The 19138-nt window shown below is 41.0% G+C and overlaps 2 protein-coding genes across 3 annotated transcripts; one reads left to right on the top strand and one right to left on the bottom strand.

Moving 5' to 3' along the window:
• The first annotated feature begins 2438 nt into the window (after window positions 1-2438).
• LOC146497187 (tripartite motif-containing protein 16-like) lies at window positions 2439-5034 on the top strand. The gene has a single exon (XM_085140790.1). It carries the CDS (start codon window positions 2536-2538, stop codon window positions 4165-4167), a length of 1632 nt encoding a protein of 543 aa, XP_084996916.1. The 5' UTR covers window positions 2439-2535; the 3' UTR covers window positions 4168-5034.
• Window positions 5035-16217: 11183 nt separating this feature from the next.
• On the bottom strand, window positions 16218-18595 carry LOC146497188 (E3 ubiquitin/ISG15 ligase TRIM25-like). Of its 2 annotated transcripts, XM_085140746.1 has the most exons (2): window positions 17443-18595; window positions 16566-16735 (listed from the first exon to the last, which is right to left on the bottom strand). In XM_085140746.1, exons 1-2 carry the CDS (start codon window positions 18232-18234, stop codon window positions 16679-16681), a joined length of 849 nt encoding a protein of 282 aa, XP_084996872.1. In that variant the 5' UTR covers window positions 18235-18595; the 3' UTR covers window positions 16566-16678. The 2 variants fall into 2 exon arrangements, with proteins under 2 accessions (XP_084996871.1, XP_084996872.1); XM_085140745.1 differs by having other exon boundaries at window positions 16218-18568.
• Window positions 18596-19138: the final 543 nt, after the last annotated feature.

A 19138-nucleotide genomic window follows, 5' to 3' on the forward strand; every position in this document is an offset into this window, starting at 1 on the left:
GCCTGTTAGCTTAGCACAACAACAAAAAAAAAGGCCTCTCTCACCCAGGAAACACGCAGAGAGAGAGAGTCACCCTGTAACCATGGCAACCGTAACACTGCCGCCTGGAACAACAGAACGTAGCTGTCAAACAAAACCCAAACAGTCCTGACCCGCCACAATATGAAACAGGGAAGTACCGCCGTGTAATCCATTTATTTCAACAAAGTAACTGTATTCTAAATACCACCTTTTTAAACGGTAACTGTAACGAAATACAGTTACTCATATTTTGTATTTTAAATACGTAACGGCGGTACATGTATTCCGTTACTCCCCAACACTGAGCATGTTATATTCTTCACTTCTATTGTGCACTTTCTCACCCAGAACCTTAGACTCACGTGCAGTTTCCACATGTAAAAAATAATTAAAAATCTGAATGTGTGTTCATCTGATTTATTAAACACTTAAACACAAGCTGCAGTATTAAATTAGGCTTTTGCCAGGATTGTCTTTCATCCCCACTGTAGCTCACACTAACGATCAAACCTTGTGTAATAACTGTGTAATTATATCTACAGATTAATGGACTACAGTGTCATATATTGACTACAAATTATCACTATATGCTATTATTATCATTTTTAGTATAAAATTACACAATTCTTAATTTGTATATTTTATTAAACATTATTATAAACAAATGAAGGGAAACATTTCAAGCTCAATTGATAGATGACTATACTGTACTATAGTTAATTGTCGGAATTAAATATTTAAACCATAAATATGTTGGCAAACGTTACTTTCTTTTTCAACACATTCTTGTGCCACACCCAACTTGTGCCACACCCAACACCCAACGATTTAATCTTTGGCCTGTCGTGGTTTAATCCTGAGACTGTCTCACACTCCAGGTATGAGATTAAAACACAGTGCAGTACAAAGTGTGAAAAAATAGTAATAATAATACATAAATGCAGAAATTATACTAGATAAGTAGAAGTAAATAAGGTAGTGAAAGTTTGAGCTTTCCATTACGGACCATGATTTTTTTCTTTGCACCTGCTGCTTCCTGTTAATGATGGTAAACAGGTGACAATCACTTGTTGCTCAGTGAAGTCTTGCCTTTAACCCTCCCCAGTTTTTTGTCACCTACTATCCAACTGTTTCACCTGCTGATGTTTTTCAGAGAATAACAACATTTACTATAAATAATGTTTTACATTTGAATATAAATCTTAAAGGAGTCATCTATAACACATAATTAGTGGCCTTATCTGTGTTTAGGCTCAACATCAACATGGTAACGAACACACATACTAAACCCTGAACCCTGAATTTCTAATCTGTCAGAAATTGTTTATTCAAAAGTAAACTAGGCTTCATAAGTTAAGTAACTACTTTTTTTTTAATAAGAAAATGATCAGCCCAATGACTCATACAGAACTTTTACTTTTTTTTTTACCTACTGGTTTTTCCAGCTATTGTGCATTGTGACTGACACTGTGCATGTAAATAAACACAGAAAGAAACAATGAGTGTGAGTGTCTGACAGGCAGTTAGTCATTATAAGCAACAAAATAAACTCCTACCAACAAGTCTTTCTGGGTAAGTTTGATAAACCAAAGAAAAGCTTAATGCATAAGTGAAGTCACAGATCTTCTCACGGTGTTGGTTTCTCTACTTCTCTACTAACAATCTAAGAAATTTCAAACTACCTGCATTAACTAACTAAAATAACTTGACGCAATGCCCATTCCTCCTCCTCAGCTGCTTTGACGACAACAATACTCATATTGTAAAATCACAAAGGACAGGCTCTTTGCAAAGCAGAGTAAAGGAGGCCATCTATGTTAAGGTTCAGAATCAGAATTGGTTTACACGCAAACAAGCAATTTGTCCTGGAGTCATATGCACAGATATTATAACAGAAATTAAAATACATGAAAAGGCCATAAATGGGAGATACGGAGAGGTGCATCATATAAATAGAAGATGATGGAGACAAACAGTTCATGTCCGGTGTGGAAAGAGTCAGCAGCACTCTTCCTTGCCTGTCTCAGGTGATCTTGTATGAGCAGCCAATCACCTTCTCCTTAGTGGATGACGCACTGCAGCCAGCCTTTGTCCACGGGCAGCATAACAGATGGTGATGGAGGAGGTGAGGATAGATTCAATGATGCAAGTGTAAAACTGCAACATCATTGACTTTTGACCAACTAATAATTGAATTCTGTTTCACAGAAAGACAGATTCTTCTGTCTTTTATCAGCCAATGAAGGCTCACGTTTTGTTTCTTAACAGATCTGTCTTGCATTTATGTCCTCTCTACTGTGACAGGTTTGTATGGCTGTACTTGCCAAACATGTCCTGCCTCTTCAGAAACTGTTCCTGGAAAAACCACTGTTGACTCCGCCCACTTCGGTGGTGCATAAATTTCCTTGTACATCCTTGTTCACATGTTTTCCAGTTCTTCGATGGGTGTAACCAGCATGTCTGTGGTGAGCAACTATTTTCCTTGTTTCTGACAGTTAGACACTGCAAGGTGAAATGGCACAGCAAGAAAGGTTCTGCTGTTCGATCTGTCTGGATTTACTGAAGAATCCGGTGACTATTCCCTGTGGACACAACTACTGCATGAACTGTATTAAAACCCACTGGGATGGAGAGGATCAGAAGGAAAACTATAGGTGCCCTCAGTGCAGACACCCCTTCACACCGAGACCTGCACTGGTGAAAAACACCATGTTAGCAGATTTAGTGGAGGAGCTGAAGAAGACTGGACTCCAAGATGCTCCTGCTGATCACTGCTATTTTGGACCTGAAGATGTGGCCTGTGATGTCTGCACTGGAAGACAAATGAAAGCCTTCAAGTCCTGTTTATTCTGTCTGGCATCTTACTGTGAGAAACACCTTCAGCCTCATTATGATGTGGCTGCATTAATGAAACACAAGCTGGTGGAGCCCTCCAAGAAGCTCCAGGAGAACATCTGCTCTCGTCATGATGAGGTGATGAAGATGTTCTGCCGTACTGATCAGCAGAGTATCTGTTATCTCTGCTCTGTGGATGAACATAAAGGCCACGACACAGTCTCAGCTGCAGCAGAAAGGACTGAGAGGCAGAGAGAGCTGGAGGTGAGTCGACAAAACATCCAGCAGAGAATCCAGGACGGAGAGAAAGATGTGAAGCTGCTTCAACAGGAGGTGGAGGCCATCAATCAGTCTGCTGATCAAACAGTGGAGCACAGTGAGAAGATCTTCACTGAGCTGATCCATCTCATCCAGAAAAGAAGCTCTGATGTGAAGCAGCAGATCAGATCCCAGCAGGAAACTGAAGTGAGTCGAGTCAAAGAGCTTCAGGAGAAGCTGGAGCAGGAGATCACTGAGCTGAAGAGGAAAGATGCTGAGCTGAAGCAGCTCTCACACACAGAGGATCACATCCAGTTTCTACACAACTACCCCTCACTGTCAGCACTCAGTGAGTCTACAGACTCATCCAGCATCAATATCCGTCCTCTGAGCTACTTTGAGGATGTGACAGCAGCTGTGTCAGAGGTCAGAGATAAACTACAGGACATTCTGAGAGAGGAATGGACAAACATCTCACTGACAGTCACTGAAGTGGAGCCAGAGCCAAAGACCAGAGCTGAATTCTTAAAATATTCATGTGAAATCACACTGGATCCAAACACAGCACACAAATATCTGTTATTATCAGAGGGGAACAGAAAAGTAACAGCAGTGAATGAACAACAGTCTTATTATTATCATCCAGACAGATTCACTTGTCAGGCCCTGAGTAGAGAGAGTCTGACTGGACGTTGTTACTGGGAGGTGGAGTGGAGAGGGAGAGGAATTCATGTCGCAGTAGCATACAAGGATATCAGTAGAACAGGGTGGGGTAATGAGTGCAAATTGGGACGTAATGAAAATTCTTGGGCATTCAATTATTACAAAAGTAGTTATACATTTTGGTACAACAACATCCAAACTCGTGTCTCAGGTCCTGGTTCCTCCAGAGTAGGAGTGTACCTGGATCACAGAGCAGGTATTTTGTCCTTCTACAGCGTTTCTGAAACCATGACTCTCCTCCACAGAGTCCAGACCACATTCACTCAGCCGCTCTATGCTGGACTCTGGCTTTATTCTGGTGCAATAACCGCTAAATTCTGTAAACTATAATAGAATTTCATATTCATATAAATGTGCATTTAATGTTTTCTCCATCATTGTTGCGCCATTTCTGTTCTGCACAGAGATCAGCTGTCAGTCAACATTGTGGGTGGTACCTCCACATTTTCCAGTTGCTCTCCTGATGTTTTGGAGTTTATTCTCTGGAGATTATTCCTTTGTCTGTTTAGCCATGGAGGCTATCATCGCGCATAATGTTTTTAATTTGTACAATTATTTTTTACATGAAAATGGAAACATCTCTGTGCTCCAAATGTGTAAATGAATATTTGTATTGATGCATTTTTACCTTGTTGTTTCTGTTCCACTTCAAGAACAGAGACATGGGCAGACCCCCTTTAAAGAAATGTTCACACAGTTTTTTGTATCAGTATATAAAGAAAGGATAGAGAATTATATTTATGTTTAGCACACCAAATACTTATGATTTTGTTGTCTAAGCTGACAAACAAATTGAAGGTTTTAATAATTAAAACAATGTCACAGTCTTTACCTTTGTCTTCATTCTAGGATCTCCCACAAAAAAATAAAGTTTAAGAGTGAACTGAAACTGTTTCATAATCAGGGAATACGATTTATATGAGATTATATTCATATGAGAAAATGAACAGATTTTGTTCATGGATGACAGGATGTACTTTGCATGACACAAAAAATAATAATGTAATCATGTGACATCCGTGAACTATTTATTGCATGAAAAATATTTAGTTTTTTTGTGTTGGTTTGAATAAATTCTTAATAATTTAAATATTTAAACTGGCATTAAAATCATTGAAATCCTGAAAATAATTCAATGTTAGATCATTTTGGAAAAGGGGCCAAGCTGATTAGGACATTTATGAAAAAAAAAGCTAACCCCCCCACACACACATATTGTTGTATGAGGATTTTATGACAAATCTTTGTGTGTACATTTTTTTACATAAAAGAATCAAAAACATGCAAAATGCATCAACTGTATGGATGACATGTAAGGGTAAAAAGCACTACGTTTCAAAAAAAATGTGACTTAAAAGTAGATTTTCTGGAAAAAATCAATCCAACAAGCTGTAACACAGACAAGAAAATAACAAAAAAGTTCAAGTAAATGAATAAAAATGCCCGGTGAGGTCATAAGGGTTAAATCAGGGTTCAGTGCTGAAGGTGTCAGGCTTCGTGGTGTGGAGGGAAAGAAAAGAGGACCCAAACGCAGGACTCGTGGATGAGTGATGAACTGAAGGCTGTTTATTATTGAGAATGGATGAACAGAACACGAACGAACACTGAGTGGCTGAGCTAAACTGAAAACACGCACGGTAACGGCAACATCAACAATGACACAACAAGGGAATACACAGCTGAACGTGATTGAACTGATGACACACAGGAAGAGAACTTCCGGTGTGGCAGACGTGTGGAGTTGTAGAAAGCACCCAACAGGCGGCAGCTCTGGTGCAGATGAGTATTTATTTAACAAAAGAAAATACAAACAGCAATGGCGCGGGTGAAGGTGAAACAGAAAAACTTAAACTGGGCAAACTAACAAAACAAACCAGAAACGTAGATGCAGGGAGGTACGGCGAAAGACATACGGAGAGACGCAGGGAGACCGAGGGGAACAACACAGACGAACCAGCAGCTACTAAGACAGAAGACACAACTTAAATACACTCAGAGAACACAGGGAGATTACACACAGCTGGGAGTGATTAACGTGACGAGACTAGAGAGGCAAACTGAAAACACTCACATAAGACGCAGACCTTCACAATAAAACAGGAACTTACACATGAAAGGACACAAACTAAGAAACGCGGACTAGATACAGGAACACACGGGCAGAACAGAGTAAACACTAAACAGGAACAACAGAACCAATAATCCCACTAATAGAAAACACAAAACGCTGGGTCAAAAGTACCCAGGACCATGACAGAACTAGAACATAATGCATGTGGACAGGAGGCACAGACAAACAGGAAATATGAACAGGTGAAAAAGGAACTGAACATAAACAGAAAACACTCTGTCAGCGACCCAGGAACCCTGACAGAAGGCCATTTAAAGTTTATGCTTTTTACTGTATTGTAGCTGTATTGTTAAATACATATATGAACTCAAGTAACCCCATACATACCATAATTTATTCATACAGCACCTCTAAAACAACACATGGCCGACCAAAGTGCTGTACAGCAGAAATATAAAAAGTACAATAAAAATAACAAATATCGTACATAAATGACAAAATAACAGTTCCAGTTACCGACTGAGTCAAAGGCCAGCAAATAAAAATGAGTTTTAATGAGATTTACCACCATTGATGTAGACGGCCTAATGTGAAGAGGAAGATCATCCCGAACCTTCGGGGCCACAATAGAGAACGCTCGGTCTCTAAGTTTCAGCCGTGATTTAGGGACTGAGAGCAACAGCTTTAGCTCGTACGTATGTATTTATATTGTTTTCACTGTCATGCCGTAACCTACGGATAAGTCTTGTATATTCAATAGCAGGCTGCCACACCCACAGCTGAACTATACTGTACCTGTATATAAGAAGATTAACTTATTTGGCTCTTTAGTGGGAAGATAAGATATGAGTGGACAGGATGCCACCAGAGCAGACCAGTGTCAACAAGAAGCACTCTGAGAGTGCAAACCACTGCCAAGGCAGCTACTCTAGTCCACCTTAAGGGCAATACCCAAGTCCTCCAAAAAAAAACAAAAAACAAAATCACAAAAGAAACAGCAAAACCTCCACATCAGGAGCAGCAAGGGGCTCAAAACAGGGTTGAAACTCAGCTTCTGTTGGAGCTCGAACCATGAAGGAGCATCACAGACTAAGACAGTAGAACTGGTAATAAATAAGAATAAAAATAAACACATCGTATGTGTAGTACATGAAGTGACTGTATTCTCTTATTTATTGTTTTCTTGTGTTTGATGAAACCCCAAATTATTTATTCAATTCACAAAACAAACAGCAAAACCTAATCATCCACAGCAGGAGCAGCAAGGGCCTCAAAATAGGGTTGCTATTTTAATCAATTTGTTCCAACTGTTTTATAAACATCTTTTAAAAAAGCTCCACAAGTGAAACATTTTATTTCATAAGCAGTCACTGAAGTGGAGGCTTTACTCACACAACCAGGGCCAAAGACCAGAGCTTTCTCAGGTCCTCGTTCCTCCAGAGTAGGAGTGTACCTGGCTGTAGCTCAGGTGGTAGAGCAGGTCATCTACTGATCGGAAGGTTGGTGGTTCAATTCCCGGCTTCCCCTAGTCTGCATGCCAAATATCCTTGGGCAAGATACTAACCCCAAATTGCTCTCTGATGCATCCATCCATCGGAGTATGAATGTGTGTGAATGTTAGCTATAAAGCACTTAGAAAAATGTGCTTGTGCGAATGGGTGAATGCACAAGTTGTGTAAAGCGCTTTGAGTGCTCAGATGAGTAGAAAAGCGCTATATAAGAACCAGTCCATTTACCATTTACCTGGATCACAGAGCAGGTGTTTTGTCCTTCTACAGCGTCTCTGAAACCATGACTCTCCTCCACAGAGTCCAGACCACATTCACTCAGCCGCTCTAGGTCAGGGTTTTATAATAAACACGATTTTTACATAATTTTCTTCTGTTTTCAGCAGCAATAAAGTGTTTTATGATCTTTTTAAACAGATAACTTTTCTAATCCATCTGTCCCATGGTCCCTGAATGCAGCATCAGTATTAGTTTATGACACAGTGTGATATTACACATATTTAAATCTGTCTTTACTGATGATGCTGAAGCTGCTGAAGGCTCAGTGAAGTTTTGTCTTCTTGCAGGTTAACAAGTGAAATCTGAAAATGATGCACAACCCTGCCTTCATCCTGCTAATAAATCATGGCGTCCTATACGAGTGTATCGTTCATTACTCAGTTATTTGGTCTGGAGCTGTACCGTCTAACTGTCACAGGCCGGGTCTCTGACCTGGCGTTCTGAGTGTAGTTTGTATTTGTCTTATGTTAGATTTGTGATTATAATTTGTGTGATTCTTATTTCGGTTTTAGTTGAGGATGAGCTCGGCCATTATTTATCACTGTCTCCTTGGTTTCTGTGTTTGGGTTCCTGTCTAGTTTTTCACGTGTGCCAAATCTGTTAAGCTGGTATTGTCTTGTCTACGTTTTCTATTTTATTTTGTAAAGGTCCTGTGTTTCCCTTGGTCAGTGTGCTTAGCTTTACAACTCCACTGTGTGTCATTATGTGCATTTGTGTCAGCTTGTGTGTTTCCACTTCCCCTGATCAGTCCTGGTGTGTATTTAGTCTGTGTGTTTTATTCTGTCTTTGTCAGAACATCTGTGTTTCCACATCTAGTCATAGTTTAAAATCATAGCGCATGTCATAGTTAAATGTCATAGTTTAAAGACATTGCTGTCATAGCTTCTTTGTTTTTCATAGTCTTCACAGTTTCATGTGTATCTCTTGCTACCAGCCAAATAAAGACTCGCTCTTTGTTCCAGTTCAGTCCCGTCTCCTTGCCTGTGTCTGCTCCTGAGTCCTGCCTCTCAGACTGTGACACTAACATTGTAGAATTGAAAAACAGGACTTGCTTTAGACATTTTCTGTGTGACTGCAGTTGTGTGAAGACGTTTCCCTTTAATTTTTCAACTATTTTCACAAGCTACATTTACTGGCCCTGTAATTTCAGTTTGTTCCTGACATCAACATTTTCAACACACTCTATCGACACTTTGTTTTCAACACAGTCTCTGTATGTCATTTTCTCTGAATTTCTGGTGGCCAATCAATCACAGTTCAAAGATGCAAACTGTTCAAAGGTTGAAACTTATCAGGACGGTCTTGTTTGTTTGTGGATAACACAAGTTAACTTGTTTAACCTTCATTTATGTCCCGCAGCCTCTTCATATTGTTGAAATCAAATCACGTGATTATCATACAGCCAGATTCACTCAGCTCTGGATCGGTCTCCAACAGGTTCAGCTGCAGAGTCAGGTGACAACTATATTTGCATTTGTACGTTATCAATCAAGCTACTGTTTATATAGGAGCTCATTTAGTGCAGCTTAAGTTTGCATAACATCCATCCTCCCTTTGACAACAAAAGCCTAGTACACTGTGTTTACTGAAAGAAAGGATTTCTTGTTGCGTTGCTATAGTTTCAAACATGACTGATGCCATTCAAAGTACACAGACTGGAAACACTGCCAAAGCTGTGCCTGACTGCATTGTACCTTACTATGTAACCAATACATTTCAAAAGGTACAACTTGTGAGTCCCAGTATCACCTGGTGAATAGTTTTTGAGTGTTTTGTTACGGATTCAAATATTGGGGATGGATACAGGAGGAAAAACCAAAGTAACAAAACAATAACCAAATAACCAAAAAACCTCAATAACACGCTAAACAGGAAGTCCTCTGTGGGCTTCACAGCAGCCACCTCATTTGCATGTTCACACACCGTCTAAAAATAGCTCGCAGCGCTGCAGCGCGCTGTCGTCACACACAGCCTCGTTTCACACTCAGCTCTCTATCTTATATTTACAAAGACGTCTTATATTTACAATCACTCTCAGGCCTGAAAGTTTTAGCGCCTAACAATTTTGACAAATTTAAGATAACAGGTCTAACCGAAGAAAGTCCAACTTTTTTGTAATCAATTAACCAGTATCAGACTCTAACTGTATCTGGCCTCATCCCTAAAATCCCTAACTCAATTTAAAGTGTCCAAAAAAGCACAGATACTGTTCAACACGGTAAGGAGACTCTAACTCCTAGCTTATTCCAGGATGCCCTGTACCCCACAGTCAAGCCAAACTGAACTAACCCTGTTCGCCGACAGGTCAAGGTCGCGCGTCCGCGGCCAGAAGGGAGCGTAACCTCCAGGCTATGCGCCTCTTAGCTATTGCCGTTCTTAGATAATTTATAATACTTTTAAACAACAGACAACACCCAAAAACAAGAGTATGACTGAGGCAGATGCAACGTTATGGACACTGGAGACTCTAACTCGCAAAATGACCAACACAGGTGCAATCTTTAGACCAATGGAGACTCTAACTCACAAAATGACCAATTCCCTATCAAACTACCTGGGACTCTAACCCAGTATTATTTTCCTTTATCTTGGGACTCTAACCCAGTATTATAACTTATAAGCTTAGTTCACTTTGAAAACTCATGAGATTTTTCATCAAAATCAAAACAGACACTCACTGGCAACTTTTACTGAATAGACATTTAATTTTATCGTCCAATTCAGCACACTTCGGATAAAATCAACAGGCCTGTGCCTACCTCTTTTATAAAGGCGCCTGTCCACTCAGTTCGACTGCCGGATAATGTCTGCCCGTCTGACCACCTTGGACCGTCCAAGCCTCCAAAACTTCCACCCCAATACCACAGGACGAGCCCCCAAAACTGTTACGGATTCAAATATTGGGGATGGATACAGGAGGAAAAACCAAAATAACAACACTGGTCCGGCCGGGTTGAGTCAAACGATGATTTAATGAACACACACGTGGGAGATGGACACCATACAGCAACAGCATCAGATCTCAAATTGGTGGAGCCTTGATCAAACTCTTATAGCCTCTAGTGGCCCCCACCTAATCATAAAAGCCTAAACATTCACATTCTTTCTCTCACACAGCGCCTAAGCTACGACCTTGGCTCCCTGTTTATCTGCTCCTGCTGAGATGGGGCAGAATGCTCTATTCTCTTCTAACCAGACAAATAAGGCGATGACTTTCTGCGAACAGTATTTCTTATAACTCACAGTATAATGCATCATAAAACAATATCATTCATTCACAATAAATCAACAGTCTAATGTAATGCAGATCAGTTTACCAAATGTAATAGTTATCACCTTCTTCTAATTCAGGAGAATAATGCAAACTAAAACTACATAATAATTCACAATCTTTAATTAGGGGTCTAACATGGCATAAAATAATATTATAATCTGACAGTTTCTTTCATGACAATTACTGGTAACCACTAGGGGTGCAACGATATTGAACGTTCATGTATATATATATATATATATATATGTATATATATATATATATATACACATATATATATATATATATATACACATATATATATATATATACACATATATATATATATATATATATATATATATATATATATATATATATACATACATACATACATACATACAGGCATATATATATATATATATATATATATATATATATATATATATATATATGCCTGTATGTATGGGGCGATCGTGGCTCAAGAGTTGGGAGTTCGCCTTGTAATCGGAAGGTTGCCAGTTCCAGCCCCGGCTTGGACAGTTTCGGTCGTTGTGTCCTTGGGCAAGACACTTCACCCGTTGCCTACTGGTGGTGGTCAGAGGGCCCGGTGGCGCCAGTGTCCGGCAGCCTCGCCTCTGTCAGTGCGCCCCAGGGTGGCTGTGGCTACAATGTAGCTTGCCATCACCAGTGTGTAAATGTGTGTGTGAATGGGTGGATGACTGCATATGTAAAGCGCTTTGGGGTCCTTAGGGACTAGTAAGGCGCTATATAAATACAGGCCATTTACCATTCATTTACCATATATATATATATATATATATATATATATATATATATATATATATATATATATATATATATATATATATATATGGGCTACTGGAACAAGAAGGCATCGGTGGGCAAGAGACGAAAACAGAGCGTTGTTGGAATGCTACTACACAAGTAGCGGAAGGGGCTACATGAATAGGATGAGGGACCTATGGATTCTTCGATACCCAACATCCACAATGACGGCGAAACAACTAGTAGCTCAGTGTTCCAACATTCGAAAGAAGGGACTGCTTTCACAGCTAGAGATCGACGAGGTACAACATAAATGCTACGGCAAGGAGGAGTCAGGACGCCAGGTCAGGGGGGAGATATCCTCACCCCCACCCGAGATTGGGTACATAGCCCCAAGTGCGACAGGAGAAGGATCGTTGAGTGCGAGAGGAACTGACCTGAAATATAGGATCATGGTCAAGCTTGAAACCTGGATTCCCCCAAAGCCGGTTACCAAGATTACGTGAAGTACCCTCAGAGTATGTTAATGCAGCACTACGGACAATACCTACAACACCGATTACCGACACTAACAAGCTGATCTACAATACGGCAGCAGTGATCAGTGAGATGCTTGGCTACAAGTTGAACAGCCACAAGGGGCAGTACCCTCCATGGAGAAGGAGGCTAGAGGGCAAGATCAAAGTAGCACGGAGGGAGGTTAGCCAACTAACGGAGTTGCAGAAAGGTGCATAAGAAATACAGCAAGCTGTCCATACCTGAGGCCTTGGAAACTGCCAAGCAAAGACTCACAGCCTTGGCCAGCCGCTTGAGGAGGTACACCAGAGAGATAGAAGGCAGGAGAATAAACCAGCTGTTCTCCACAAAACCAGCAAAGGTGTACTCTCAGTGGCAAGGGAACAATAATAAGAGAACAGCACCACCAAGGCTGGAGACGGAGCAATACTGGAAGAGCATATGGGAGAAGGACGCAACCCATAACGGCAATGCTCAATGGCTAGTGGATCTGAGGGCAGACCATAACGACCTCCCTGAACAGGGTCCAGTAACCATCACAGTGGCAGATATCCAAGAAAGGGTCTCCAGTATGAAGAGTTGGACAGCACCAGGGCCCGACATGGTTCACGCCAACTGGCTAAAGAAGCTGACGGCACTCCACGAGCGTCTGGCAGCACAAATGAACCAGCTGCTAGTTAACGAGGGACACCCGGAATGGCTAACCGAAGGTCGGACGGTCCTGATCCCCAAGGACCCCAAGAAGGGACCAGTCCCCTCCAACTACCGACCAATAACCTGCCCCAGTACTACATGGAAGCTCCTGTCAGGCATCATATCGGCTAAGATGAACAGGCACATGGGTCATTACATGAGCGGGACACAGAAAGGAATTGGCAAGAATACCAGAGGTGCAAAACACCAGCTACTGGTAGACAGAACAGTCAGCCGAGACTGCATGACCAGACTGACCAACCTGTGCACTGCCTGGATTGATTACAAGAAGGCCTATGACTCAATGCCCCACAGCTGGATACTGGAATGCCTAGAATTGTACAAGATCAATGGGACCCTAAGAGCCTTCATCAGGAACTCAATGGGGATGTGGCGTACAACACTAGAGGCCAACTCCAAGCCCATAGCACAAGTCACCATCAAGTGCGGGATCTACCAAGGAGATGCTCTGTCCCCACTGCTGTTCTACATAGGCCTGAACCCCCTCAGTGAGATCATTAACAAGACTGGCTACGGATACCGACTATGGAACGGAGCAGTTGTCAGCCACCTCCTGTACATGGATGACATCAAGCTGTATGCCAAGAGTGAACGAGACATCGATTCACTGATCCACACTACCAGGCTATACAGCAATGACATTGGAATGTCGTTCGGGCTGGAGAAGTGTAGTCGGATGGTAACAAAGAGAGGGAAGGTAGTCAGAACTGAGGGGATTGAACTACCAGAAGGCAACATTGCAGACATAGAGGACAGTTACAAGTACCTGGGGATCCCGCAGGTGAATGGGAACCATGAAGAGGCCGCTAGAAAAGCTGCAACCACCAAGTACCTGCAGAGGGTCAGGCAAGTCCTGAGGAGTCAGTTGAACGGTAAGAACAAGATCCGGGCCATCAACACGTACGCCCTGCCCGTGATCAGGTACCCTGCTGGGGTAATAGGCTGGCCAAAGGAGGAGATAGAAGTCACTGACATAAATACAAGAAAGCTCCTTACCATGCATGGAGGGTTTCACCCCAAGTCCAGCACCCTGAGGCTGTACGCTAAGCGGAAGGAAGGGGGCCGGGGACTGGTGAGTGTCAGCACCACAATCCAGGATGAGACAATGAACATCCAAGAATACATCACGAAGATGGCCCCAACTGACAGCGTGCTTAGTGAATACCCCAGGTAGCAGAAACCCAAGAAAGAGGAGGGAGACGAGGAACCATCATGGAAGGACAGGCCCCTGCACGATATGTACCACCGGCAGATAGAGGAGGTGGTGTTTGCTGGGTGATTTTTATATATATATATATATATATATATATATATATATATATATATATATATATATATTTAAACATACATTTCTATGGGAGAACATCATGAACTCACTTCGGTTTCTCCACACAGCTACTGTGCTAGGACAAGTACACACGCAGGAATCACACAGCAAGTGATCTCCCCTCTGAATCAAACAGAAACATACAGAGTTATGCAAAGTGAATAACAGTATAAACTTAACAACTTTGAAATCTGTTAGGACACTGTAACTACTCACGCCAACCCGCTCTTCAGTCCCTTTCACAGCACGTGACCATTAAACATGCACCCGTCGCGCGTTCAGAACTCTACAGAAATGGTCACAAACATGGAGTCATTGCTAAAGAAACTTAGCTAATTACAGTCTACAACAACACTGGTGACAATATTTTGCAGTATGCTACACTTTTTAGCACATTTACCTCTTGTGTAGCTAGCCACAGAATCTTTTGCAGTCTCTAACTCTCCAGTGCTCCCGCTCACAGCGCTCAGTGTGTGACGCAAACTTGAGTGCATGCGTGCTCTGACTTACGGCGTCTCTTAAAAGGGACAGTATACCCCCAAAATGCGAGGTCTAGTCATCACCATGACAACTCTACAACAGACCTCTGGTAGACAGGCAATCAGTCAAAAACACAATCCCCTTATCCCCCCTTAAGAAGATCTTCTTAAACCCTTTCCATGGGTAGTATTAGTTCACTTGGCTATATATATATATATATATATATATATATATATATATATATATATATATATATATATGCATATAGATAGATAGATATAGATAGATAGATAGATATAGATATATATTATTATTTTTAAGAAATAAATTATTTATATGAACATATACTCCGTTTGAATTACATGCCAGAACAGTTTTAAAGTTTCTTTTAAATATAATCTTTTAGAATTTGCTCTTTAAAAGGGAGTTTTTTCCCCCCACTGTTGCCAAAGTGCTCCAAACTTCATCTTCCTGCACTTGTGTGAGTTCCCAGCTCCTCTAGATCCCTGTTAGCAGGATGAAGGCGCCCTCTTGTGTTGACCTCAGTTTACAGACTTTAGTTATCAACCTGCAGGAACATGTGTAAAAACTAAATGTCATAAAACACTTTTGAACTAACTTAAAAAAAATCATAACCCCCAAAACCCAAACTGTCTATGTCACGGTTAGCCAGGCAACCATGTGGAGAGAAGAGGCACTGACAACAGTGTAGCTGTGAGTGAATTTATTTATAGTGAAAGGCAAAATCCAAACAAAGTCTTAAACAGACAGAACCTAAACTGGGATAAACTAACTAAAAGAACATGAGGAAGGTAGTAAACGTTATGAAAACCTGAACCCCGGGAACGAAGAGCCTGACACACAGAAGGAGAGCACTGAAAATAATACTGAAAACCGAAACCAAAAATCAATAATAGTACAAAACTCAAAAGACTGGATGGCAGACCCAGGACTGTGACAGTCTTAAACAAAAAACCCCAAAACAAACAAAAACTGAGCAATTAAACTATTAGTGTTGTTGTCATTTTCCCACTTTGTTTAAATATCTCACCCAACAGGATTTTTATTTAAAAAAAGGAGCAAAACTTATTTCCCCGAATGGACACTTCTATGATCTGGAATGAAGACAGAAGAAAAGTTTTTATTAATTTTATTAATCCTGAAAGCTTGTAGTTTGATCACACATTAAAAAAGAAACTCATATATTTCATGTATTCATTAAGATCTTTTTTTGATTTTAACAATAAAAGTCAGCCAAACCGACACAAGGAAATCTGATAAAGGAAGATCTGCTGAATTCTTTGTTAAGGCCCATGAAGTGGAACAAAAAGGACAACGTAAAAATACATGTTAATTTTCAACAAACATTTAGAGCACAGAGAAGTTTACATTTTCATGTGGAGAAATATTTTAGTAAATCAAAATGATGATGAGCAGTGATAGCCTCCATAAACAGTCACAGGAAAGATCTCCTTTAAAAACTCAGAAACATCAAGAGAACAACTAGAAGATGTGGAGGTACCACCCATAATGTTTGACTGACAGCTGATCTCTGTGGTGTTGAGAAATGCCACAACCAGCATGGAGAGAAAAAACAATAACGATATATTACAGATTAAAAAGCAGAACAATATGAAAGATTTTGGTCTATTTCAGTTTAATAAAACTAGCAGAATCTCCATGAGTGCAAACATCCAGATATGTGCTTTCAGAATCCAACAGGGATTCAAGCATGTCACCATTGTATAAAAGTAAAATACAACAATATTAGACAATACAAAAATACTTCATTCTAGTTGAGTTTAATGAACTCAGCAGTGTCTCCAAAATTGCAGTAAAGCCAGAGTCCAGCATAGAGCGGCTGAGTGAATGTGGTCTGGACTCTGTGGAGGAGAGTCATGGTTTCAGAGACGCTGTAGAAGGACAAAATACCTGCTCTGTGATCCAGGTACACTCCTACTCTGGAGGAACGAGGACCTGAGACACGAGTTTGGATGTTGTTGTACCACAATTTATAACGGTTTTGATAACAATTTAATGCCCAAGATTTGTCATTATGTCCAAATTTAGATTCATTCCCACAATCTTCTCTGATAATATTCTCATACGAAACTACTACATAACCTCCTCTCCCTCTCCATTGCACCTCCCAGTAGCAACGTCCAGTCAGACTCTCTCTACTCAGGACCTGATATCGTACAGTGAATCTTTCTGGATGATCAGAATAAGACTGTTGTTGATTCATTAATGTTGCTTTTCTGTTCCCCTCTGATAATAACAGTTGTTTGTTTGCTGTGTTTGGATCCAGTGTGATTTCACATGAATATTTTAAGAATCCAGCTCTGGTCTTTGGCTCTGGTGGATCTGACAGTAAAACATCCACTTCAGTGACTGTCAGTGAGATGTTTGTCCATTCCTCTCTCAGAATGTCCTGTAGTTTATCTCTGACCTCTGACACAGCTGCTGTCACATCCTCAAAGTAGCTCAGAGGACGGATATTGATGCTGGATGAGTCTGTAGACTCACTGAGTGCTGACAGTGAGGGGTAGTTGTGTAGAAACTGGATGTGATCCTCTGTGTGTGAGAGCTGCTTCAGCTCAGCATCTTTCCTCTTCAGCTCAGTGATCTCCTGCTTCAGCTTCTCCTGAAGCTCTTTGACTCGACTCACTTCAGTTTCCTGCTGGGATCTGATCTGCTGCTTCACATCAGAGCTTCTTTTCTGGATGAGATGGATCAGCTCAGTGAAGATCTTCTCACTGTGCTCCACTGTTTGATCAGCAGACTGATTGATGGCCTCCACCTCCTGTTGAAGCAGCTTCACATCTTTCTCTCTGTCCTGGATTCTCTGCTGGATGTTTTGTCGACTCACCTCCAGCTCTCTCTGCCTCTCAGTCCTTTCTGCTGCAGCTGAGACTGTGTCGTGGCCTTTATGGTCATCCATAGAGCAGAGATAACAGATAATCTGCTGATCAGTACGGCAGAACATTTTTTTCACCTCATCATGATGAGAGCAGATGTTCTCCTGGAGCTTCTTGGATGGTTCCATTAGCTTGTGTTTCTTTAATGGAACCACATCATAATGAGGCTGAAGGTGTTCCTTACAGTAAGATGCCAGACAGAATAAACAGGACCTGAAAGCTTTCATTTTTCTTCCAGTGCAGACATCACAGGCCACATCTTCAGGTCCAGCATAGCAGTGATCAGCAGGAGCAGCTTGGAGTCCAGTCTTCTTCAGCTCCTCCAATAATTCTGCTAACATGGTGTTTTTCACCAGGACAGGCCTCGCTGTGAAAGTCTGTCTGCACTGAGGGCAGCTGTAGATTTTCTTCTTTTCCTCTCCATCCCAGTGGGTTTTAATACAGTTCATGCAGTAGCTGTGTCCACAGGGAATAGTCACCGGATCCTTCAGTAGATCCAAACAGACTGAACAGCAGAATTTTGTTTGATCCATTTGATTCATGTGCTGTGCCGTTTCACCGTCTCTCAGTGACTGTCAGACAGTTTGACTTTCCCTGAACAAAAACAACCTCTGTGCTCTGAAGGGAAACAGATCTCTGCTCTTTTTCTCCTCCTACAGGAAATGAGGCTCACCAGCAACTGCATTTACACCATGTTGTTTAGACCCATCCTGATACAGACTCATCTGTGAAGGGAGGCTCTAAAAATATCTTGGCAGCGTGACAATGAGTTGTTTATAAGAGCCAGGGTATGGCTGCAGTTCTACTGTGCAGTCACAGACACACTCTGTTCTATCCAAAGTTTTGTAGAATTCAAAATGTGATTTGAGTTATCCGATCTCCTTGCTGTGCAGCTTTACCCTCACTGACTGACACTTTCTGAGTTCTGTAGGGGAAAAAAATTGCTACTCGTGTTCACATCTTAAAGGAAATGAGACTTACTGCATATACACCATAAATTTTAGAAACACCCTAATACAGATTGGTCTGTAAATGGTAGATACAACAAGTCATAAAATCACGAGGCACTGTTTTCAGGGTGTGTTATGTTTGTATTACAGTGTGCTGTAACAACTGCGACCTAGTTAATCTTTGATAGATGGACCTGGAGATTTGACATTTGGAATGCAACAACCAGGGACTTTGTATTTGTTATGTTTTTAAAATCTTTATCAAAATTAATGAAGCTATAATGAATTAAGATCACACTTTAAATGTTAAATCGTTTCAATGTTAGTTTCTTCCTGCACTTTGTGAATGAGACACAGCTCCTGTTGATCTCTTACACAAAATGAGGCTCTTAAGCAACTATGTAAACACCATGCATTTTCAATACAGGCTTAAACAAACTTGTCTGTAAAGGGAATGTAACAAAGAGTCATAAAGAGCTTAATTTGTGACAGGCAG

This window comes from Neolamprologus multifasciatus, chromosome 18 (assembly GCF_963576455.1).
Source record: "Neolamprologus multifasciatus chromosome 18, fNeoMul1.2, whole genome shotgun sequence".
Lineage (NCBI taxonomy): Eukaryota > Metazoa > Chordata > Actinopteri > Cichliformes > Cichlidae > Neolamprologus > Neolamprologus multifasciatus.

Excerpts from the sequence above, each read along its gene's own strand:
- LOC146497187 (XM_085140790.1), top strand. The coding sequence starts at position 2,536 with ATGGCACAGCAAGAAAGGTTCTGCTGTTCGATCTGTCTGGATTTACTG.
- LOC146497188 (XM_085140745.1), bottom strand. The coding sequence starts at position 18,234 with ATGAATCAAATGGATCAAACAAAATTCTGCTGTTCAGTCTGTTTGGAT.